Below are 24,497 nucleotides of genomic sequence, written 5' to 3'. Positions count from 1 at the left end.
TCATTCTAATGATGCCTAATAAAATTATGTGTTATTAAATTTTTAAATACCTCTCTTTTAATAATTTTAGTTATTTTTATATTGTATTTTACGCAGATGTGTAAGTTTGGTTGTCTAGCCTGCAACTTTGAACACCCAGTGACGTATTTTTTGAAAACACCAATGAGAACACGATCTCCACTCTTCTGTCGTCTGTCATTTCTGCGTTTTTGCCATTACGATTTGTCAGTTTGTGTTTGGGTTGCGTTTGTTGGTGGTGTCGTAATTCCAAACAACTGTTACTAATTTCCTATTTTTACCCAAAAATAGGGTCATCTTAGTGTTAGCCATATAATTTTCACAGATCAAGTACAATGGCAAAGAGGCCAATTCGGTAAGTCTATCCCTTCCAAGCTCGTTCTTGTTCCAATTTGTTTTTCTGTCAGCAACAAATCAAATATTGTCACAAAAAAGAAAATCCAACCTAATCGTAAACCCGTCGGAATTAAAAAAAGGGTTTTCACGAAACCCCAAGTCCAAGATGCCCGTCAGAAGCTCATCCAGAAAAAACGCACAAACGTTAAAGACGCGAGAGACGTTTTGGCCAAAATTGCTAAAGGGCAGGACGCCCGTAATAAGATAAACAAGCTACGCCAAAACCGAGGTGGAATCACCACTTCTAATGGTAATATTAAAGTTATTGGGCACAATATTCTCCAAAAGACAGATAGAGATGGAAAAATTAGTTTGGTGACTAACAAAGGCAAGACCACAACAGGAATGAACGTTGCCATCCAAAAGGAACTGGGGCTGATCAGCCCACCAAAGAAACCCGTAGCTAGAAGACCACTATCAACTTCTCGGGTTCCACCAACTGTTAGACAAGCAGTTTTGAATGAACTTGATCCAGTTTATAGCCAGTTGTTGGGGCGCGGTTATGAACCATCTTTGTACAAGTGGTCAAAACCAGGAACTAGAACAGCTTCCCAAATAATTGGGTCTTTAGAAACAAGAATGAGATCACAAAATTGGCAGAATTTCCCAGTCGCGAAGCCTCTCAGGTTACCCAACGCTTATGTCGACTTAGATGCTGTTGACGACGAAGAAATGCCAATGGTCCCAATAAAACAAACAATTACCCTTCAAGGATCTTCGAGAATATCAAACATACATTCAAGGCTTGATAGCAGCCCTATTGAACCAGAAACGCATGGGATTTTCGGACAACCCAAGACTAAAGTGGTCGTCCCGGCCGGGCACAGAATCGTCGTCTCAAATTTGCAGCCCACGGTCACTCAAGATGACGTAAAGGTAGTTTTGCCAAAAAAGTCGCGATTTGAGTTTAATTTTTTGTCGGCAGGAATTATTTGAAGATATTGGACAGTTGTTGGCAGCTAGGTTGGTACGCCCTGGAGTTGCAGAAGTCATTTATAAGAACTTAAAGGACGCTCAGAAAGCGGTTGATACTTATCATAACCGCCAGTTGGACGGCCAACCCATGAAATGTCTTCTCGTCAATAAGAGACCCTTGAATAATCCCACTGCACCGCCACTGAGCAAAATGGAGACTCAAGGGTGAGTTGAGTACAAATCGCTACACTTTTTAAGTTGATTACGTGGCTAGAAATCACTAAGTTACCACGGCTTATACATTCATTTTTTCTGCTTATTTGCGTAATCAAAGTAATCTGAGATATTCATAAACACAGCACGTTTGGTTTGTTGTGTAATATTAGACAGTTAATATACTAATTTGCTTGTTTTAGGTTCTTTGGACGTAGCAATAAAAAAATGAATCAGTTTTTTTGATTAAAATGTAAAGTAGATCAAATATCTTGATTTTGTTATCTTATTTTTGGTTTTTAGGGTTAAAAATTATGAATTCTATTGTTGTTGAAGGTAACTATTGCGTTTTTTAATTGTCGTATTTTCTTTTGTGGTGTCTTTAAAATTATTTTCCTCTGTTGCAGATTAATAAATACCATGGAAGTCTCTAGTTCGGTCACTTCCAATAAGTTAGTCCCGGATTTATCTACAATCCACAAAGTATTGTTTCAGAGGAAGTAGATTTGTTTTTTAACGCTTTTCCTTTTTTTTTCTGTAAAGTAAATCTAATTGTGCAACTTTTTTTTTATGTTAGAAAATAAAATTCCTTAATACATAGAATGTTTTTATTTCAAATATAGCAATATAATCACAAATGTATATGTTCCTTCCTCCTATTTAACGAGTAAAAATGCTACTTCCTACTCCAATCCTATAAATAAAAATGGAATGTAACTTTCTTAAATAAGTGCTGTAATACTTTGTGATTATATACGTATCATTTTAAAATTTTACGATTGGCACAAAAATGCGTTTCCAGACAAACCACGACGCACAAATTAAAATCAGTTTATAAACAAATAATACAAAATTAAAACTATTTCCTTCTCTGTCTCGCCGCTTGTTTGCGGGTATCAGCCTTTCTCACAACCTCTGCATACGACATATCCAACTTCTTCAACTTGTGTAGTTCTTGCGACGCCAGACTAGGCTTAAACTCGAACTTCCCACTGCCTTGACTCGGTGTAGGCGACGCCACGTTTCGATTGGTTGACCAAAACTGAATCGTATTCCCATTCCACGCAGTCTCGACCTCTTGATTCGTGTTCTTAAAATCGCGTCGTCTGCGTCCCGACGTCGGTCTGCTCGAGTAGTTAATTTTAGGACTTCCAATAATTGGCGTCACTGGAGAATCAGAGCGATCGGCGAACTTGTTCTTGCGTCTACTCGAGGATCGTTTTCGGACTTCCACTGTCATATCCAACGGTGGTCGGACGAGGGGTCTGAGAACTCGCTCTGGTTTTTCTTGTACTTCTGGGGCAGCTTTGTCGGGGGTTGGACCTGCGTCTTCGATGACGGTGTTGAGCTCGTTCTGAGAAAGTGATGTTTCGGACATTGTCGATAGAACGACACTCTGGGAGTCATCGTTCAGATCTGTAATGTTTGAGACTTCTTCAGGGGCGATGGAGGAAGTTTCTAGGTCTTCTGACTTCGGCGTGGTGTCCACCTTCACGGGGGTGTTCTTCAAAACTGTGAAGATCTCTTTGAACAGTTCTTGGTACTCTGGTTGGTTGTTGAACCTTGTTGAGATGGTGTTGGCGTCGTTACAAATATTCAGAGTGTCATCTCTGTCTGCTAACCGACACAAGAAGCAACCAGAGCGTCCGTTTGTTTGCGTGTGCTTATTACTCGTTTCTTCCGGGAAACCGGAACTGCTAGTTTCAGCTTCCGAGAAGTCAGTTGGAGTGTGTGAGAACGTCATTCTAGCTTTAGAGTGCACGGGTTTAAGACTATCAACTCCACTCTCTTCGTCTGTGTCTTTGGTGTTGGCAGCATCGAAATCACCCGACATTTGGAGTTCTTCAAGGAGGGAGACGCAGTTGTTGCGTTTGGGGCTGTTGTTACGTAATGGCTGTCTATAGACTTCAAGGAGGGCTTCGTATTTTTCGACGAGGTCTTTGTACAAGTTGGCGGGGGACTCTTTGTTCCCAGAAGTGTCTTTATGACCAGGGGAAGCCCATTCCTAGAAACAGAAAGTAAATGAGTTGGCGAAAGGGTTTCGGCAGGTGAAATGGATTAGTGAAACTCGAAGTAAACGGGGAATAAAATTTATTGGAACAACAATACAATTAAGGCTTAAGGCTAAGTTAAGTACAGGTCAGGTTTCATTATAGTCTGGGGCAGTGGCGTAGGCAGAGAGTTTGATAAAATCGAGGAACTTTTGAATTTCTGTGAACTTGCGTACGCCACTGGCGAAGATGGCACCACTTGATTCTAATACTGAATTTAGAAAAATTAAGAACGAGACTATAATGAAAATGGGAAGACACAGAGAAGAAGTCTTGCTCTAGAAAACTACAATGCTTGTCTCATGGAAGACTTAAGTGTAGTGTATGTGTGATTTGAAGACTTGCAAACACTTTCACCATTAAAAAATCCTCTACGTACCTTCAGTGTAACTTATTGTGTTTGAGGCAGTAGTGTATAAGGATAAAGGGTATTTTGAAGGGTTTGTACAGGAACGGAACCAAATAAAAGTCTCTAATATAGAGGCAAAAGTCAATAAGTAAGGACAATAAACTTGCAGAAGGCGAAATCCATACAACGGACATCTCCCTACGGAGCATATCCTTCAATTCGTTTTCGCCCTGTGAAACAAACACAACAACTAAAACATGCACCATTCAAAGAAAGAAAAAAATGGAGCATTCATAAAATTTGCTTTATTCAAAAATTACAAACACTCACTAGAAAAAGCACTGCGACAGAGAGAGAAAGCCAAGCGCGCGAACGATCTCGGGTCTCACCTGTACTTCCATGTGAAGCGAAGAACGGAACACCGTCGGAGAAGGAGACCTCATCAAAATATCCAGAATGCTTGAATCGTCGTCTTCGAGCATCTCTTCTTTTGGACCATCATCTTCAAGGGTGTCGTCGCCGGATTTGTCTACATTGCGTAGACACTTCTTGCACATCTTGCCCTTCCTGTAAACCAATGAAAATCGGAGTTCTCAACGGTGTCCAACAACTTACCGCACTTCTTCGAGGGTGCTGAGCTCGTCATACATACTCTTCATGTTCTCATCGCGGTGATGGAGTTGGATGACTTGGTTTTCCAGAGTCTGGTTTTGTTGTGTTATTGTCGATAGTTCTTCTTCCAGTTCCACGATCCTCCATTGCTGACGGCTTAGTTGCGTTTTGGTCTCGCGCAATTGGGCAAGAAGTTGAGGAACTTGGTCCAATTCGGAGTCACCGGCGGCGGGCTTCGTGCTTTCAGTCTTGATAGGAGTTGAGGAGTTGTTGACACACTGTACCTGCAAAAATAAAAATAATTCACAAAAAATTAATAACTCAATAACACTCACGATTTCTTTCGTGTGCGCGAGCTTGATCTCCGGACTCTTCAGCGTGCTCTCCTCCGTGTGCCTAACCACCACCGGAATCGTGTTTTCTTCAGGCCTTTGCGCTCTCCGTCTGAGTATGTCCAGTTGCAGTCTTAGGTCATCGATCGTCGATTGTAGCTCTTCGCATCGCGTTTCCAAACTCTCAGTGTTCCCCGTCAACGACTTGTTATGCTTCTTCAGCGTCGAATTCTCAAGAACCAGTCGATGATTGGTGCGTTCCAAGTTTTGGATACTTCCTTCCAAACCTTCGTAGAATCGTAGCCGAGATTCGTTGGCCTCTCGTAGCGCCACTAATTGTTTGGTGAGGTACTATAAAAAACAACGTTAGATAATCGTTTGGTGGTTCCCGACTTTACCTCGATTTCTTGCGCTTGGTCTTCGATGACATTGCGGCCTTGGTTGAGGGCGACTTCGAGTTCTTTGTTTCGTTCTAGGAGAGTTTTTCCGAGTTCGGCTGCCAACTGGAGATCTGCAAAACTTTCTATTAAATCTGGATTTTGAAAACGAGCACATCGAAATTAACGCACGCGATGCCGCAATTGTGATCGAAAGAATTTAAAAATTCCAAGCCAACAAATTATGAAAGTTAATTGTTGTTTGTTCAAAGAGGAGGTCGGATTCTTCCACTGCAACGCGAGGCAGATATTCGTCTTTTTCAATGACCGCATGTTACTTAATATCGTTGGAAAGGAAACCAAACGAGTTTACAAAAACGTCATTTGCGCTATTTTTATTGCGTAAAGTCACTTTCAATTGCGTAAAACTGCATATTTTTTTAATTAACCGGATTTCTTTACTTTTAATTGAGAACTTATTGAAAAATTCTAGCAAATTACTGAAGAGTTATTAAACTTATTATCAAAGGGAAGTCGGTGGAACGTCACAGTCCAGTTCTTGTTTGGCGTTATTTTTTGAAGAAAATTGTAGGGTTTTGTGGATTTCCTGGTAAAATGGGGGGCGGCACTGTGGGTTAGTAGGGCGAAGAAAAATGAAGAGAAATTAAAAAAAAGAGTGTTTGGTTTTACTGTTCTTTTTCGAAATGACTTCTCCTTCCGCATCCGGCGAACCTTTTAACTGAAGTACTTTTTTCAGGTACCCAAAATTGGAAAATCGATTGAATAAAACAGAACAATGTGGAAAGTGAAAAGGAAAACCGACCGCAAAACTAAGAAAAAGTAGTGAAGTTTCAGTTAATAAGGAAAATCTGATGGAGAAAGCCGAAGACTTGTCCCAACAGTCAAAAAAACCAAGGTCTTCTAGCCACTGTCCGGCGGTCAGTTGCTCACCCTGTATCAATAGACTTCTAATTTTGTGAAAGCTTAGAATAATATTTGCCTTGAATCGGCAATAAGTTCGAATGCCACGATTTTTACGCACCTGTTTTATTTGGGCTAAAGTCCTTCGTTCTCGGAAAGCAAGTGAACGACCTGTTCCTTTTTCCCGCCAAAAAAATGATCGCAAACATTCAAACCGTTTCCGCATAATTCTCGTGGTTGCCGGATATTTGAACCACTTAATAACATATTTCACATCGATTTTTTCTTTCAATTCATTACAATGTTCCAGTCGGTGAAAGTTTGGATTTTAATACCAAATCAAGCATTTTCTTTTATTGTTAACATCTCCAGTCGTCTTGTCATTGTAAAAAGAAGAAAAAATGACATAATAAAGTCTTCTCCTAGTTCTCACGACTGTTGCTAAAGCAGAAAATCCCTGTTATCTAGACACTGTGATCTTTTTATCCTTCGTCATGTTTGACTTTCTTTAGATCCACCCGATTAACACGAAAGTGGTAGTTTTGCCCACGACCGTTTCATATTCTAATAACTTGAAGAAATTTTAATAGCGATTTCTTCATTACACGCGTTATTGCTTCACGGGAAAATCGACAATCGCGTCACAAAACGACACGGAATCAATGAAAAACGCAAGAGAATGCCGGATGAAAACAGTGGCGTTCGTGCGGGGAACGGAAGGCCTTGAACTACATGAACCAGAGGCGTAGGAGGAAAATTTAAATAGTTTTTCCCATTACTGCACTGTTGCGGAACTATCACATGTTCGGGCAAGGTTAATGAGGATTTTATTGCCACAAAATATTCGTCCACAAAATGAAATTAACATTAAACAAGAAACTCGTCTTATTTTTTCAGCAATTAAAGTCGAAAGAGTGTCAATAGCATATAATTAAGCTCACTTCACACTAATGGGGATTTTAATTTGACTATTTTTACACCTTGATTGTTTATCGACAATTAAATTATCTTAATCGCGTGGATTAAATTGGATACGAAGCTTAAAAAAAATTCTCGTCGCAAAATTCTGATAAAACATTCAAAATTAATAAGAAGATTAAATTAATAATTGAGAATTTTCAGCACTAGGTCGACCTAATTTGGACTCGTGAATTTAATTAAACAAAATTACAGTGCAATTACAGTACATTACAGAAAATAAAGAAAATGCGACTAAATTGAATAATCTACACGAAAAAAGTTGATTATATTGGAATAATATGACTAAATTATGACTGTACTCGACTAAACTCAAATTGGAGCAAATATGACCTAATTTGGAATTAATTGATTTGATTTAGGCTAAATCTAAAGTGAGCTCGACTAAATTTTATTGGGCCATAAAAATTAAATAAAACTGAAATTTGAGAATTTTTTTAGAGCTTCCAGAGACTTGAACTATTGAATTTTAAAATTTTGTATTTCAACATTTTGCCCTTTATCGAGTTTTTTAATGTTCTAATTACCATCGCTCTGACAGGTAAATCAAAAACAAGGAAGTTTAAAACTTCCTTAAAATGCAAATTTGCCAATTTAAATTATGTAATTTAAAATCGGATATTCTGCAGTTATGTCTTTTTTGCGTAAAAACGAGTTAAATTGAATTCCACTTAACATTTCTTGTTTTGGACTAAAAGTGTTTTTCCAAAGATTTGCATACAAAATATGAATAAAGTTTATTAGACATGCTCCAATATAACTTTCGATTCAACGAAACTAAATCATACATAATGCATCATTTTAAAATTTATTTAGCCCGACTTCCTTTCAAAATTATGAAGACGAATAATAACAACGTGCTATAAAATTAAAACTCAAGCAACCTCCATTAATTTGAGGTAACAAACAAGTTAATTGCCAAGCTACTGATTAAAATACAGGTAGCCAATTTATGGGAAGTTCATTGTCCAAGGACTGATGATAAACAACAAAACGGAGTATCATGATAAAAAATGACAATTTTACATAAATTCAATAGAAGTTTATGTAAGTTGGAAAGCGGTTTCATAAAGGCTAACCTTGCGTGCCCTGGAGGCACTCCAATTCGATGGAATAATCCCAACAGTCCAAAGAACTCAGAGGGAGCGAATCGTGTTCATCACTCATTATCACAAAAAAGCATAAAACATGTTTGAAAGCACAAGAGTTGTCTTCACCACAGCGGTACTCGCTGAACTGCCTTGCAGTGGACTTTGTCTGCAGGTAGTAAGGTGAATTGGGGGAAGGTGGAAGTTCAACAATCGCTCAGCACGAAATCAAAGATTTTTCATTATCACAGCACTGATAGTGTTATCTCACAGTTCATAACGACTTTTCATTTTTAGCAAGATAAAGCGCATTCAAATCAACCCAACAAAAATGAAATGATTTGTCGGTGGAGTGTTATTTTTTAATAAATCGCACAGTCTAGTTGATAAGTGGGTCCTCTCTAATACACTGGGTGGTTAATTAAAATGATCGATTAATCGCCGAAACTTTCTTCACTTTGACCGATTTAAAGAGGGACCAACGATCCATCCCGGCGGGACACCAGAAAGGACAAGTGAAAGTTATTGTTTCGGTTAAATTGTCACAACGATAAATTGTTTAGATAAAGAGAACCGCGGGTTATAATTTTATCTCCACCGATAGAAAAAACTCGAGAGAACTGCATTGTGTAAGTTTACAATTTTGACCGATCAAAGGTAGAAATTCTGTTAATTCCCGGAAATTACCACCGTGCTGATTGCTTCTAATACACTGCAATTGTGATATCAATTGCTTCTTCGAGTTACTAGAAAATCGTGATTTGGTGTCTGACAAATCAATTTTCTCTTATTAATTAGTATTCGTTGCATTTTTCGCTAGCCTCAAGTCGAAATTATGATTGACAGGCTTGCCATATTTTCTACTGCAATTCAATCAGTTGGTTTTATGCATTGTTTCAACACATTTAATGGATGATGTAAAAGCATAAAAGAGAAATGAAAAAAGGAACAATAGAGAACAAAAGTGAAATAAGAAAAAAATATCTTAATTGGACAAATCAGATAAAAAAAATAAAATAAATATAAATAAAATTTACGAAAAATTAGGTTGGATCTGGACTGGGTAAGACGAACCCGAATAAGTTTGATTAAGTTGGCATAATTGGAGTAAACAGAATAATTACATCAGACTAAATTTCACTAATGATTCAAATCTAACACACTCTAAATCAATGGGCCATTGTTAGATTTAATAAGACAAATTAGAATAAATCTAAATCACTAAACTAAACTTTGACTGAATTGAAGAAAATGGGACACACCTGAAGTGGAAATCATAAAGCTGTGAGATCTGCCATTTTCAAAAGTCAGACATTAATCAAACAGAGCTAAAGTTCATACAAAGTGCATGGGAAACCTTCGCGTGGATCTTAATTTGTTAAAACTCAACAAAGTGTCGATTAATATAATTCAAACGTTAAATAATGCAATTAATTTCGAATACCTGAAAGTTTGTAAATGATATAATGAACCTTTAATACAATAGACAATCTGCAAAAATGAAAATAGTAAAGCGACCATGTGGGAAAACGTATTAATATGAAATAAAAAACCGGAAAGATAACCTGGGAACTAAATGAATTGGAGTTGAAAACTCAAACTGGCGTACGTCAAAATCCCGAAAAGCCAACGACTTTTCTCCTTCGCATTACTCAATTAACTCGACGCCTCTTCAGGAGCGTGTGACAATTCTGAACTCTGAAAAAAAAACAGGTCGCTCGTGTAAAAATCCATGTCAGAGCGGTATTAATTGTAATTGTTAGAATCCTGCGAATTGTCATGTTAAAATTGCAAGAGCACATCGTGATGGGTTTATTAGCACGAGTCACGAGTAAGAAAGTGAATTATGAAAATTGTGGTCGGACCCCAAATTCCAAACCAAACTCACGCGACACATCTCAAAAGCGGCCAACGAAAGCAAATTAGAATAAATCCATGACCTGGCTTTGGTTTAACCGCACTTGATATACTGTCTCTAATAAGCAGTTAAAAGACCAAAATTTGCAGTAATAACCGAGACTTTCTACAATGCACAAAAAACGAAATGATAATAATTGGGCTAACGAGTGACAACTGTGCCCATTTGTTGCTTATACATTTTCAGATGTTGTAATTAATGAATGTGCATGAATTACTGCAAGTTTCCGTGTTGGTAGGCAGATTGCAGTGTTCCTTTTGTGAGAGAATGAGGAAAGATTCAGAAGAATTCACTGTTCCATTTTAAAGGCAAAAAATCTGATTAGAATCAAATCGGTCTGTTGTTAGCTGAATTGATGGTTTAATGAACGCTAATGCAAATTTTTACGATGCTCGAGCAATTTTTAACAGAATCTGTCTTCACTTTAACCTACTATTTACAGTTGGAGTTGGATTAGACCGAGCTGTAGCCTTAATACCGTGAAACCTTGAAGATTTTTTCTGATCCATCGGAGAAAGATTAGTGCCGGAGTCTCGGAATTTGATTTTATATTATTGTAAAGAAAAATTACGTGAGTGCAGTACTCCTCGGGCCATTATAGTAATAGTATTATAATAATAAATAATTGATCGGTTCGAAAAATGATATAATTGTGTAATAACCCGTTGTCCACTCAAGATTAGCATAAATCTCACATATAATCACATCTCAAAAGAATATTGTTCTCGCTAACGGTTTCGCTGCAAAATTGCACAACTCTAGTCCTTCCTTGCGATTTCCTCAGGATATGCAAGGCCATTGTTTGCTGAATCATTTCCTCTAAAATCCCGATGCGTGCTGCACCCACTAAACGGTGCATCTAATCTACTACCATTGTCTAACAGTATCCATCACTTTTTCGTCTTAATTATCTCATAAAGAGCGCACAGCGTTAGCATATTTGCGAAGAAATTCCGATTTCCGCATGGATGCACTTAATGCAATAACTGCATCGGGGTGCACAGACACGTCAGAATCCCGTTGGACTGAAGATCTGGTTGCGGTAATGTCACGCTCGAAATTTTCGATATGCACCATCAGTTTTGGGGGCATTATGGATGGCGGTTTTTTGGTATTTTCGGATGCACTGACCCGGACAGTCAAGGACGCGGAGGTTATGAAGACTTTCGCGATGTTGGCATTTCAGGATTCTGGAAGTTGTGCTCTACCGGGTTCGTGACGAGAGAAAATTTGTAATGAGCAGAGAAGATGTAATTAAAAGAAATGTTTGTTTGTTTTACTCTCCATACATAAGTGGATTACTGAGATTTGAATTAGAAGCCTCAAGTGCATTCAAGAGCTGCTCAGGAAATTTAGTTTTTCTGCGACCACGCTTCTGTAATTTGCTATAAAAGTTACGATTGCACCTCCAGTGGTGCCATTAAAATTGTTAACAGGAAATGTCATAAAGTTTCAAACGTTTGCGTTTTCTGTTTGATCAAAGTCTAAACGTTTCCAAAATCTGAATCTTTCAAAGGATCTAATTTGTCCATAGAATTGAAATCATATAAGAAAGGATCACTACGATATAAAAAGTTTAAAAAATTAGAAAACCCCGAGCCTCTGAGGAATTCAAAGATTTATAACTAGTTAAAGGATCGAATATGAAAATTTGACCAAAGAACTAAGAACATATAAAAAATTAAGGAAATTACAAGAATATCAAAACTGTTGAATTAATTTCTCCGATTTGTCTCGATTTTTTTGACCAATTTGCATTTAGCTCGGTTGTGTCGTAAACCAAATTTGGGAATTATTAATGAAAAAGAGAAAGTCTTGAGGTTGAATTCTATGCACCATGTTCTGATAAGTGATTTTGAAGGTGTAATTGCAACCTTTGAGCTAAACACAGAATTTTATCTATTCAACTAAAATGATTAAGGTTAGTCCTCATTTCCATATACAATCGTGTAGATAATTCGATAAAAATCCAGCATAATACCCAACTAAATGCAAAGTCAATAGAAAGGAGTCCTACGGAAACAACTACTTTCGTGGCACTGCATAAGATTTTTATTCAACAAATCTAAGTGTTACAACTGCGGATTTCCTGGAATTTCTGAGAGATGATTAGAGAATCTATTGTTTGATAACAACAGCTATTAAATGTAATGAACGACTCCTGAAATGTTTAGAAAAATATACACGAAGAACAAACGGATAATTATAAGTAAAACGAAGTTGCGCAACGGGCAGACTTTTCAAGTTTTTACAAAATTTCGCTTTCTATGCAAATGTCATTGTAATAAATCAAAATGTGTCGTAGTGACTACATGAAATGTTATGTCATAATCGTAATCTAAAGTATGCGAAAAGTTCGTCGACCCAATCAAAAGGTGTGTCCTAATGTATGAGACAGTAGGAGTTCTTTTTCGAATGAATGAATTTTTTGACCAAATATGGGACACCCACGGAATCAGAGTGGGCGATGTAAATAAATACAGTGTTAACAGTACTGTAAATGATATTGACAGTTTTATGGGTTAAACTGAGTATTTTACTAAGTCACATTTCCACATCAACTGGTAGTAAAAATTTAAATAACGCTACATTTAATGACACCATTAGCGCTTTGTTGGAAAGTTCATTCTTTCCATATTACACGCTTAAATAAAACATGGCTTACATAAATTTTAATTTTCAGTGTTTAGTTTATTAGGTCATCAATTAGTTTGATTGACGCCGGTGAGTTGGATTTCTTGAAATAATTCTCGCATTTTTCCGATTACATAAGAGTGACCTCAGTTCATTTCTCTTCAAACAACACTTGCTATCTTCACCATCTGTGAACTGCAGCATCTGCGTAAATACTTAAACTTCCAACTTTTACTATCACAACAAACCATCAACAATTACATAAAACTTTATGGAAAACTTTGTCTAATAAATCAATTCGAAAGTTTTCACTATCAAAAAAATAGTCTGCGGTTAAGGCCGCCTCACACTGTTCACTGACGCACAACGAGCTATCGAATTTAATTACTTACAATTTGTGGTAAAAATGTCGACAATTTTAGTAATTCAAGAACGTACAACCTTCAATTAGAATCCGGCAAATTGTTTGGAATTAGGAGATGTGAAATATCGAGTTTCGGTGTTGGTTGCGCGAAAATAGATATCTAAGATTCAGTGGGCGTGAAGAAAAGGCTACTTTTACACGAGAAGACATGGATTTTTTACAGAGTTGTGGCTGCTGGCAGGAAGTGCGTCAAGGAATATGAATTTCATTGCGGTGGTTATGGCTGCATTTTTCCTACTGCTAGCCAAAAATCTGACCTTCCGACCCATCATCGATTCCTCAAGTCGTCGTGACTGGCGAAAATCTAATAAATTCGTCAATGTCACTCATTTTCTATTATGACTTGCGTCATTGCTTTGACAATACAAAAGCTGTCAGTGTTGCCAAATCTCAAAACAAATTACCGTCCATCAGTCCAAAGACCTTGGTTCATCTCATCGTCTTTTTTATTCAGGTCCGGTTTATCGAAATCTACGCCAATTCTCAATAAACGGTTATTGTTTTTTAAAGCATGAAATTAGCAAAACCGAATCATTTGAAATCTAGGAAATAACCTAAATACTCGATTTGCGAAAACCTGGAAACCCATTTCACACACGGAAAAATGTTTTTTCTAGCGACCCAAATTCGACACGCATGAAACATGTTTACTGTATAATTAAAACTTCAGTCAAAAAGTGTGTCGTAATCGATCACGTCACCCTCTTTAAATCGCAACCCCCATGCCTAGCGTCTCGTGTGCGCCAGTGGGGGTTCCCCAAAAATCAATAACGCTCTCTAGATTCTCCGCCGCTAGTCCTATTTATTCCACAAAAACACAAATTAGCGACAATTCTCCCAATTTAAATTCCTGTCATGCATGATCTGTCGTGACTCATGCTAGTAGCATTTACCGTCCAGCATATTCCTGGTGTTGTCATCCTTGAAGCCTTCTTGTGTGCTTCCCGCGTCCATTTCTCCGATCGCACTATTATTATCACTTTATCATTTTTTGCACGCGTGAAAAGTAGGCGTAGACACTTGTTTCGACCGGCCGGCTTTTGTTTTCACCGTAATCAAGTGTGCTTTGACGAGACAGCTGACTGTTGCAAGCAAAGCCTACTGTTTTGCTTGGCAAGGTTCATGGCGAGCCGTCGAAACCGGACAAGCGCACAACTGGGGCGAGAATCGATTTAGATTGACAATAAGATGATAAAGAAAATGATAAAGAGCTCTAAAGGGATAAGACGTTAAATATGACGGCCTTGGTTTGTTCCCTGACTCTTCCCTTCAAGTTCTAAAGTTGAATTTTGGCGTTTTTGATGGATTTTTCGATTTTTCCGGTTATTTTGAGCTTGATATTTTGCCAGTTACATGTTTCATGTTTGCGGCCTCTGATAAGAATTTCAAGATTGAGTTCCTCTATAAATACTTGCGATCTTGAGGTTTTAAAAAAAGAGTTCCAAGAATGTTATTTTTTGACATACAGTTGAGGGTTAAAGACTTACGCACCCAATGGACAAACCGTCTAAACAGATTCAAATTTAAATTGTTACTCCTAACTGTAATATAATTTAAATGAATCACCGGTATATTGTAATTTATATCGTGGTAAAAATAATTAATATTTTGATCGTTCTTTTATTTAAATTTTTAATAGACCTACATATCAAGTTGTTTTATGGCATTATTTGCTAGTTATTTATGACAGTATTTGCTGCTTATTTATAGCAACCTTGATATTTTGAAATTCCGTTCGGATCGTATTATTTTGAATGTTGGTAGTAGCATTGCATCTATTGATTTTAACATTGCGTACTGTCAATGGCGACAAAGCTGCCAACACAACTTAATTTTCAAGTATCGGACAATTTCAGGATAAACAGATTTTTAATTTTTGATTGCAATTATCTTTATTATCTTTCATGTGATAACTTGTATCTTGCATCCAAAGTCTCTGGACCTAAAAGTTCCTTAATCTTTGGTCTGGACTACATAATTTAGCAAAAAACCGCAATTACTGATTAGGAATGAATGTAGGCGTAGGACAACACGCCGATAAAAAGAAAGGGACTAACTGTACATCGACCTAACATTGTTTTTGAATAGTAAAGCATTTTCTCTTTGCCTTTTTCCACTTCAAATTATGCAGTACCATTCAAATACTGAAAGTACAAAGTAATGAGTTTATGTAAACATATTAAAATATGTAAAAATGACTCATGTCACTCGCCAATTACCATTCCATTTCAATTTAATTACCAACAAAACTACATTAATCCGCGTGATGCCAATTAGTTATTGAAAGAAATAATTGATGTTAAACGTTCTAAGAAAAAGCCCAAACGTCTTATAAATTCATTCAAATTTTTCACATTGGGGCCTTTCACTTCTTTCACTAGTGCGATACACTTTGGAGTTTTTGTATAAATATTTGCGAAATTTTACAGTCACGTATGAATAGAATCGTGATCTGTTAAGTACGCACTTTCATTCAAAATAAACAGTAATAATAAATAAAAAAGTGATGTGTAGGCCACCCACTATACATCCCCAGTGGCGCACGTCCTCTCACCGGCAAAAATATGAGAGAATGTGACGTATTTATAATAGCACGGTCACGACAAATCTTGCATTGGAAGTTAATTAGAGAAAGCATTTATTTGTGGTCACTTAAATTTACGATAGGGATTTTTGCGTTATTGCTGAGAATTTCGATCGGGGAAACACACCCATTGTTGCCACCCGAAAGAGAAAAAAGTCCCACGATCATAACATTTAGAACAATTAATGTCGTAATTGCGTATGACATTAGCTTCATCTTTTTAAACCATCATCATACAATAGATACATTTGTGTTATTACTTTCATTTTCTACCTTTCATTCCCACGTTTATAAATTATCTCTAGTGTTATAGATAGTCGTAAGTGTCACCGCCTCGATAAATATTTCTGTTATCTATCAAGAACGTAACACGATAATTATAATACCGGTCGACTCGTTTTTTTTTCTTTAGAAAAGTTGGTAACCTTATTGCGCCCACAGCTCGCATATTTCGAATTCACTGCTGCAATTTGTAGCGATTAATCGACAAGGTATCAATTGGACATTTCCGTTGAGATTAACTTGATTTCCGGTAGTAAAATCCGCGAGTTTCATTCATTAAAGAAGAGGTCAAAGGCGGTTTTTTAGCAAAACGGTAAAGTCGTGATTCGTTTAATTAATCGCCGTTTTATATCAAAGCGAGGAACGTTAAACGTGACTACAGTATTTCCTCAGTGAGAAGTAAAAATTTAACGAGATGAGGCTTGGAATCTAATCGATGGATAAGCAAAAAACGAAAAATTGGTAGCTTCCGTTTTAAATAAATTTAAAGTGTCAGCCTCGGGGGGTTTTCGTGTGGTAATCGGAGAAAATGAGTGTTCCATTGAAGGATTCCCGTTGTAAGATTTTTTAAATTTGAGTTGAAAGTTAATTTACACAAATCAAGTCCGTGGATTCTTAAAATATTCAGCAAAACTGTCAACTTTACATTCCTCGAGGTTCGAAGACCTGGAGATATTTACAAAACCATTAAACCTATGAATATTTCTACATAATGTATTGTGTGAAAATGAATATTGAAAAATTTTGAATGTAGAGAATTTTAGAGGGACGTAGCTAGTGAAATGTTTCTAAATTCAAACTAGGAAAAATGACTTCATCCACTTCATCACGTCTGCACCTTCAATTCTATTTTTCCCGACCATGATTGCCTCTACGTGTCATCAGTAATGGCCCAAGACAATGGTACAATAAAAGAAATACGAAAAGAAAAGTAACCACACCGGTAATGACAAGTAATGATAAATAATAACCCTCTCTATACCAGCAGGCGGTCCAATTCTCCCTACAAAATCCGAAAGTCCCATCACAATGACATTTTACCATGCCACTCCCCGAGAAAAAGTACCATCCGCACCCAGGGTGAAGAGAAAGCGTGTTAGATGCAATCCACCCAAAGCCCGGATTTTTCCGGACACAATGTGAAATTGATCTCGACCTTTTGGCGGAGTCGTGAGCGACTTAATGAAACGTAGCTGCCATCCAACGTAATGGATCACCATTTCACTTTCTTGCGTACATGTGCGAGACGCCCACGATGGTACCGATCCATCAAAGTTGACGGGACGCTACATGGGGCCGCTATTGAATTTGACCAATCATTGCGATGACAGGTTTATTTTACGGTAGCCGATGGTAAATTAGTGGTGACGGTCATGAATGGGTCGCTTCCGAGAGAATGTTTGCCGGCGGCATAGTAGTACCCATTCAAAAATAAAAACAGTTCAAACATTCACATGAGAATTTCGAAAATTCAATTTACAATTTATTCACATGATCGTTGTATCCGTTACTCGACTTGATGGTCGGTTAATTCACTACTGACCATCTGGTGGTTTCTGATGAGACGCTATTATGGGTGCATTCACTCTAATTTTACCTTTTTTGTGGAAATGATGACCAAAAACGGCAACTACCATTGTCGGAACGAGTTTGACTTTCTCTCGTCTTCCCTTTTTATAGCGCGATCGTTTTGATATCATAATGGGAATTGGCGATAAATAAAAATCGACGACTTAGAGAAAGGATTATCGAAATCGGATCGCCATTATAATTTAGATGTTAAAAGTGAGAGCATTACACCCACGTCCTGTTTACGACCTGTCGTATCTTTATATGGTCACAGATTTGTATCGACGAGAAATGGTACCTTTTTTACGGTGGTACTTTTCCCAATAATGTATCGATTGGAGATGGAGCGATTGTGTCAGAATTATTAATGGGCGATTGTTGAGTTATCAGATTGGGACAATTTGCCACCGGTGATAGTGGCGGAGTACCTTTACTTTTAGAAATTATTACCAATGGACGCATCTTTATGTTTGACCAGTTTTAATTTGAAAAGAAAGAACTCATAAAACAGCATCTTTACAACCTTCAGTTTATTTAACGATCAGCCTGAAGACACAGAATATTAAATTTTTGACATCACGTGTCATTTAAACGTTTTTTCTCCATTCAACAGGTGATTAACACCTGCCACAAATTTACTATCTAGAGATAGTCGACTTAAAATCTAGTCCAAATTATCATTAGTATTCAAATTTTCATCTCTCATCCGCACTTACTTTCACTATTATTGTCGGGATAGGCATATTGTTTACAAAACATATTCTAAACTAACACAGAAGCTTGTTTTAATTGTTCACCGGCCCAAGACGAACAAACTAAAACTTGCATTGTTTACTTTCGCGTTATGTAAATGAAGTCATGCAGACATAATCGATTCCTCTAATTAACGTTATCACAACATATTGGTTACCAACAGCAATTATAAAAGTGAAGGTTGATTGTCTACGTCTAACAACCGAAAAATCTTTCACACGCACTTTTAATTAACTCTAATTAATAAAAATTAAGTAAAGAACGGAAAAACGGACACTTTCCGGTCAATCGAGCCGAAATTACCATTATTAGACGATATAATGAGCAGATGTGCATATTATGTGGAAAGAATAAATCTACTTTCGACATTTCACTTCCGAAATTTCTATTGTTTGCTTTGGTTCCAGTTTTTGCGAAAAATTTTTCAGACAAGATGAGACTCCTGAGGCGATCTTTTTTTACACGTCGAAAGTGCTCTACATATTAAATTCGTCTTGACTTTATTGTATCCTGTCAAGTTTTGTCTTGGGTTTTATTGAAAGTGTTGGACTTATATGGCTTATGATGGTCGGAATTTAGTGAAATTTTGGTCACGATAAGTGATGTTGATGACACGGTATTTATTTATGTTAAACAGTTTGATTGATTGCATGAAAGAGCAATCTAAATGATATTCTGACGGAAATGAATTTTCTAGAGAACGCTGTAAACCATGAAGATCTTTAATTTCGAATGATTAAACCATAAAATGGTCTAGTGTGGTTAATAGTGCTAATTAAGTTTACGATTTTATTGCGGGTGTGGGTGTTTATAACACAAAATATTGACAAATTTTTAGTTCGATCAAAGATAAAAGTTTTCTAAAACGAGTCATTTTTGCTCGATAATTTTGTAGCTTGGCACAGTTAATAAATAAATCAGAAATAGTAAATTCCCTAAATTGCACTGTCATGTCTTTAAAATTACTGGAATTACATTTTTACCACACAATATTGTTTTTTTTTAATTCGACCTAAACGAAGTCAGGCATAGTAAATTCCCCAAATTTATTGTCATATTTTTAAAGTTAACACACAATGTTGAACATTTTTTATTTCGACCTAAGATAGAAAATTTCTAAAATAAGTCTTCTTTGCTCGATAATTTTGTAACTTCGCTAGCCAGACATAATAAATTTCCCAAATTGCTTCGTCATATTTTTTAGTTACCGGAATTACAATTACAATTTTTAAAAAACAATAGGTATTGAATTTTTTTAGTTCGACTTAAGGCAGAAAATTTCTAAAACGAGCCGCCTTTGCTCGATTATTTTGTAACTTTACACAGTTAATAAGCAGTTTAGATTAGTAAGTTCCCGAAATTTCATTGTAATTCATATCTTTAAAATTAGCGGAGTTACAACTTTTAACACACGATTTTAAGAGAGAAAATTTCTAAAATGAGTTTTCTTTGCTCGATAATTTTCTAACTTGGCATAGTTACCCAAATTTCGTTATCATATCTTTAAAATTACCGGAATTAGAACTTTTAATACACAATATTTAAAATTGTTTAGAACGCCCGAAGAGAGAAAATTTCTAAAATGAGTCTCCGATGCTCGATAATGTTGTAACTTGGCACGGTTAATAAGCAAGCTATAAATATTAACTTCCGCAAATTTTATTGTTATATCTTTAAAATTACCGGAATTACAATTTTTAACACACAATATTGAAAATTTTATAGTTTAAGCTAAGACAGAGAATTTCTAAAATGAGTTTCCTTTGCTCGATAATTTTATAACTTGCCACAGTCAATAAGAAAGTCCAAATATTATCATTATAACTTTAAAATTACCGGAATTACAAATTTTATCACACAACATTGAACATTTTTTAGTTCCACCTACAACAGAAAATTTCTAAAATGAATCTCTTTTGCTTAATAATTTTATTACTTGGTAGTTTTAATAACCTAATTACATAGTATAAATAGTAAGTTTCCTAAATTTAATTGCTGTGTCATTAAAATTTCTAGTTACATTTTTTATCCGATCCCTAAAATTTATCTCTTTTCTTTTGTAATTTTGTAACTTGTCATAGACCATAAGTAAGTCAAAGAATTTATTGCTGAATCGCCAAAACTACTACAATCACGAGTCAGAGTTTTGAATTCTCTCAAGTTCTTCAAACCTAAAATTAACATAAATGACGCCGCATTTTCGTCTTTTCCTTTAAAAACAACGAAAACCCGCAAAGTAACGACACATGTCCACCTGTCGTGAGCATTCGTCCCATTTCCACCTGTGCCCATCGAGCGTGAAGCGTGTAAACACCATATTTTATACCATCAATGAGCACGAACCCATTAAACCAACTGATAACTAATTAAAAGACAAAACTGCCTCGACTCATTAGAAGGATTGCAGATTTTGTGTTATCCCTGTCAAAAAAACTTCCAACACACATTTGAAATGTTTCTAAGATCACGACCCAATCTTTTCGCGCTTGAATGTCGCCCACTTCCCACAAAACCCAATTAACATTGTTAATTATGTCGATAAATCGTTTCAACATCATTACAAGTAATGACTTGTGGATGTTGCACGCCTTGGGCGAAGATTTGGAGATACTAGATCAGCCGCAAAAAAATTGAGCAACCCTACAATGGGAACGTTAAATATCACTGGACTTTCACGCTGTTTTGCCATTTTACCGATAAAATATTATTAATTCGCGGCATAATTCATGTAAGCACCGGCGCAAAAATTTCAGCAAACGGTTAATAATTATGATAATGCACTTTCTAGCGCTGCTTTTAATTAGGGAGCAAACCAGAGTCACTCGATCAGTAAAAACACTTGCAATTACCGATAATTACGCCATTTTTTACTCTCTTCGGCAGATGTTGTGTAATTTTCTTCGGCATGACCTTTCTTGACACCTGCGGAATCTTACTTCCGTCTGGCTCTATCAGTTTCTATGATTTATCTAATGTTACGCCACTGGTGCTTGCTTATGCAAATGCCGACAGACCACGGTTGCAATTTTGGGAACGTTGCCTTCGCTATTTGAATATAAATTGAGATTGAAAAAATCGAAGACGTGGGAACGGTTCTTGGATTTTGTACCAGTCGATCGAGATATGTAGAAATATAGTTCTATTGTATTGGATTTATGCATGATTTTATTGTGATGCAGTTTGTGGGACGATTCAGGGAAACTGCGGCCAAATGGGATTTATGCAATGAGTGTAAGGGAAACACATGGGAAAAAGAAAAGAGAAATACTGATTTAAATGCGTGGCAAGAAATTGATTGATTCGAGAAACTGACTACATTAGAAACTGCCAGCTTAAATTAAAATTAGCAAAGATTCGAGACTTATTTGGGAATTTCAACACCTATTAATATTATTAGCCATTACTCTAATAGCGTGTTTATTCAGCGATAGAAGTAATATCCTTGTATCAAAATTATAACTTTTTATAGCGTCGTTAAGATTTTTACTACATTCCGCTAATAAACGATAATTGCAAAAATCGACGGATACATCAAATATCTCCAGGAGATTGAAATTACAAGGAACTACCCGAGGGGTCTAAAAGTGTCTTCAACTTCTTGCATAAGAATTGCGTTGCATAATTACTAATTTTTAGCACATCGTGTTTATTTTTAGTAATGATCCGCTCATTGCTATTCCGAATTGATTGTCCTCTTCACATTAGCTTCTTAACATGCTTCACTATCGTTATGCAAGTGAATAATTGCAAGATTTTCTACTCCAATTACCAAGTGAAACATAATAGCACTCCCCAAAGCAAATGTAAAATTTATTATCATCAGGCCATCGACCTTCATCATCATTTCCAATTTTCGTAATCTCGATTTTGACCTCTGCCATAAAAAGCAGTACTCGTTCCATGTTCAACATTCCACAAACAATGGATTTATGGTACCGCGAACATTACATCAGAAACAACTCAATCGAACTTGTGTAATTGTTAATAATTAAAATCCTAGAACGTAAGAAATGAAAATAGTAAAAGGATCGGCACAAAGTGGAGAATGGGGTTCCTAGGTCAGTGTGCAGAAAAATCGACGTTTGAAAGGGCAGTTAAGATGTTGTTTACGGCTGATTGAGACGAGTCATGGGCTTTTTCATGAACCAAACCGATTTGTTGCATTTTGTTGCAATGTGGGTCAGTTGAAGAATTCACTGATACATATTCATAAGTGGGTGGCGGAACGCTATTTTGAGGTTTGTGCTGTAATTTCAACGGTTCACCGAGTATTAGATAAGAAAAATAGAATAATGGAGATGGAGCCTCCACGAGAGCAAGATTAATAAGTAAGTTAGATAAGAAGAAGAAGAAGACTAAAATTCAAGATCTGGAAACTGAAAAACAGCGTTCAATTAACCAAGAAAAATTATTAATGATGTTGGAAAAACTTTGAGTAGGTAACGGGAACGAAATAATTACAACGAAAGAAAGAGTAAATGAAAATTCATATAATTCAGAAGTAAAGACGGGTTTCTAAAGGACGAAGTCATTATAGAAACGGAATGTAAAAAGACAACTCCAATATAATAACAAATTAGAGAACAATGTAAACCAACGTGAATTGCGAATTGGGTTTAAACAAAAGTGAAGAAAGTCCGAAATTCAGTGAAAAAACCGAAAGTGGAGTGAAACCAGCATTTCCTTGTATAGTCCTATAAAAAATTAGAAACTTTGTAGGGACGCTAAAGAAACGGTTCTAATAAGCAGAAGAAGCGGAAGAAAATATAATTAAATTAACATAAGAGTACCCTATCTCTACAAAATCTTCAAAGCATTTTTTACCGTGTGAAAAACTCGGTTTTGATTCTTGTGCGGCCCGGAAAAATTCTTCACTTCTTCATTTATATCTAGTCCTCTAGTCGATTTTACCTCGTGGGGACTAAAAGCATGAGCACACAACCCAAAGTTCTTTCTAAAATCTGAGTAAAAGCAAATAAACCCAATAGGTTTCGTAAGCCTCCCAGCAAAATGTTGTTTGCTTTAGATTAAACTAGGTCTTGGTAGGACAAAGTCCCCGTTGAGAGTTTAGGCTGTATTTATCACAAAGTGCTAATTTGATTGCCTCTCCATTTCCCAATCGAAATGTTGAATAACTCTGTTCTTGACACGTTTGTATAGATGTACCGTTAAATAAATGCCAAACTGGACTCTATAGAAAAATTCCCGTACATTCCAAGCGTGATTTCTTTGAAATTTATTAGCATTCAAGTCGCAAGGTGACGATGTCAAAGAAACCCAAACAAAAATCGCTGTTTTACTTTATTTGCAGGCCAAACACGAGGTTCAAAGTCAGCCTTCGATTGATTTCGGCACGTTTTATCAACCAGTTAAACCCGTTTTGATTCGTTATGCAATTTTCTAGTAAAGAAAAATGGGACAAAAGTCCAAGTACCAACGGCACTTTAAAAAAAGGCGCACTTACCTTCATTGCTCCAACAATCCGGACAGTCCTGGCACAGCGCCGCCCAGTCCTTTTGGAGCTCCTGGTGGTTTGCCATTGAACACCCTTCACTTTTCCACAAAAAGAAAATTCGACCGGGTTAAAACTTGGGATCCGAAGCACACATGCTTAGTGAAGAAACGTGCACTTTTTGCCGTGCGCACTGTTGTTTCTTGTGTGCTTTCTTACACAGTGGTCACGAGCGAGTACCTGTTTTTACGATCTCCACACGCACCTGTGAAAAAGGTGGTACTATGGGTGCATGGGCTGCGCACGGTATGCTCGGACTACCATAAGGGTGCGCCCGTGACCTCTAAGCCACCAAACCCACCAAAAGAAGACTTTCCCCTTCGTTGCAGATGCCCCGAAATCCGCTAATCATTGAAACTTTGACAGGTGCTCTCGTTTTACTTTCAATTTGGCTACACTCCCACTTGTCCCGGGGCTAATTCGAACATTTTCAAACAATGCAAGTAATAACAACAATTCGCACGTTGCAAAGTCACGCCTCGATGCGCAAAAATGAGAAATCTTTTATTAAAAGGATCTTTTACACGTCGAGACTCATTTCTTACGGGGCGACCGGAATGATTTATATTTC

At 36.8% G+C, this 24,497-nt stretch overlaps 2 protein-coding genes across 5 annotated transcripts; one reads left to right on the top strand and one right to left on the bottom strand.

Moving 5' to 3' along the window:
- Positions 1-281: 281 nt before the first annotated feature.
- On the top strand, positions 282-2,145 carry LOC148168014 (uncharacterized). 2 transcript variants are annotated; one of them, XM_088045629.1, is made up of 6 exons: positions 282-373; positions 426-1,290; positions 1,340-1,554; positions 1,746-1,795; positions 1,846-1,878; positions 1,950-2,039. In XM_088045629.1, the coding sequence occupies exons 1-4, from the start codon at positions 354-356 to the stop codon at positions 1,786-1,788; spliced, it is 1,143 nt and encodes a 380-aa protein (XP_087901755.1). In that variant the 5' UTR covers positions 282-353; the 3' UTR covers positions 1,789-1,795; positions 1,846-1,878; positions 1,950-2,039. The 2 variants fall into 2 exon arrangements, with proteins under 2 accessions (XP_087901755.1, XP_087901754.1); XM_088045628.1 differs by lacking the exons at positions 1,746-1,795; positions 1,846-1,878 and having other exon boundaries at positions 1,950-2,145.
- Positions 2,137-24,147, bottom strand: Cen (cerebellar degeneration-related protein 2-like). 3 transcript variants are annotated; one of them, XM_088045621.1, is made up of 6 exons: positions 23,879-24,147; positions 5,285-5,397; positions 4,890-5,237; positions 4,558-4,838; positions 4,332-4,509; positions 2,137-3,547 (listed from the first exon to the last, which is right to left on the bottom strand). In XM_088045621.1, the coding sequence occupies exons 1-6, from the start codon at positions 23,952-23,954 to the stop codon at positions 2,402-2,404; spliced, it is 2,142 nt and encodes a 713-aa protein (XP_087901747.1). In that variant the 5' UTR covers positions 23,955-24,147; the 3' UTR covers positions 2,137-2,401. The 3 variants fall into 3 exon arrangements, with proteins under 3 accessions (XP_087901747.1, XP_087901748.1, XP_087901746.1); XM_088045622.1 differs by lacking the exon at positions 23,879-24,147 and adding an exon at positions 14,120-14,373; XM_088045620.1 differs by lacking the exon at positions 23,879-24,147 and adding an exon at positions 8,242-8,428.
- Between the last annotated feature and the right edge of the window lie 350 nt (positions 24,148-24,497).

Source organism: Gnatocerus cornutus, chromosome 9 (assembly GCF_029298725.1).
Source record: "Gnatocerus cornutus isolate USDA-ARS CGAHR chromosome 9, icGnaCorn1.1, whole genome shotgun sequence".
NCBI lineage: Eukaryota > Metazoa > Arthropoda > Insecta > Coleoptera > Tenebrionidae > Gnatocerus > Gnatocerus cornutus.
This window is presented reverse-complemented; position numbering and strand designations above follow the sequence as displayed.

Excerpts from the sequence above, each read along its gene's own strand:
- LOC148168014 (XM_088045628.1), top strand. The coding sequence starts at position 354 with ATGGCAAAGAGGCCAATTCG. Across the intron at positions 374-425 it reads ATGGCAAAGAGGCCAATTCG|CAACAAATCAAATATTGTCA; the intron begins GTAAGTCTATCC and ends TTTTTCTGTCAG. Across the intron at positions 1,555-1,949 it reads AGCAAAATGGAGACTCAAGG|ATTAATAAATACCATGGAAG; the intron begins GTGAGTTGAGTA and ends CCTCTGTTGCAG.
- Cen (XM_088045620.1), bottom strand. The coding sequence starts at position 8,329 with ATGAGTGATGAACACGATTCGCTCCCTCTGAGTTCTTTGGACTGTTGG. Across the intron at positions 5,398-8,241 it reads GTGCCTCCAGGGCACGCAAG|ATCTCCAGTTGGCAGCCGAA; the intron begins GTTAGCCTTTAT and ends AAAGTTTTGCAG. Across the intron at positions 5,238-5,284 it reads ACCAAGCGCAAGAAATCGAG|TACCTCACCAAACAATTAGT; the intron begins GTAAAGTCGGGA and ends TGTTTTTTATAG.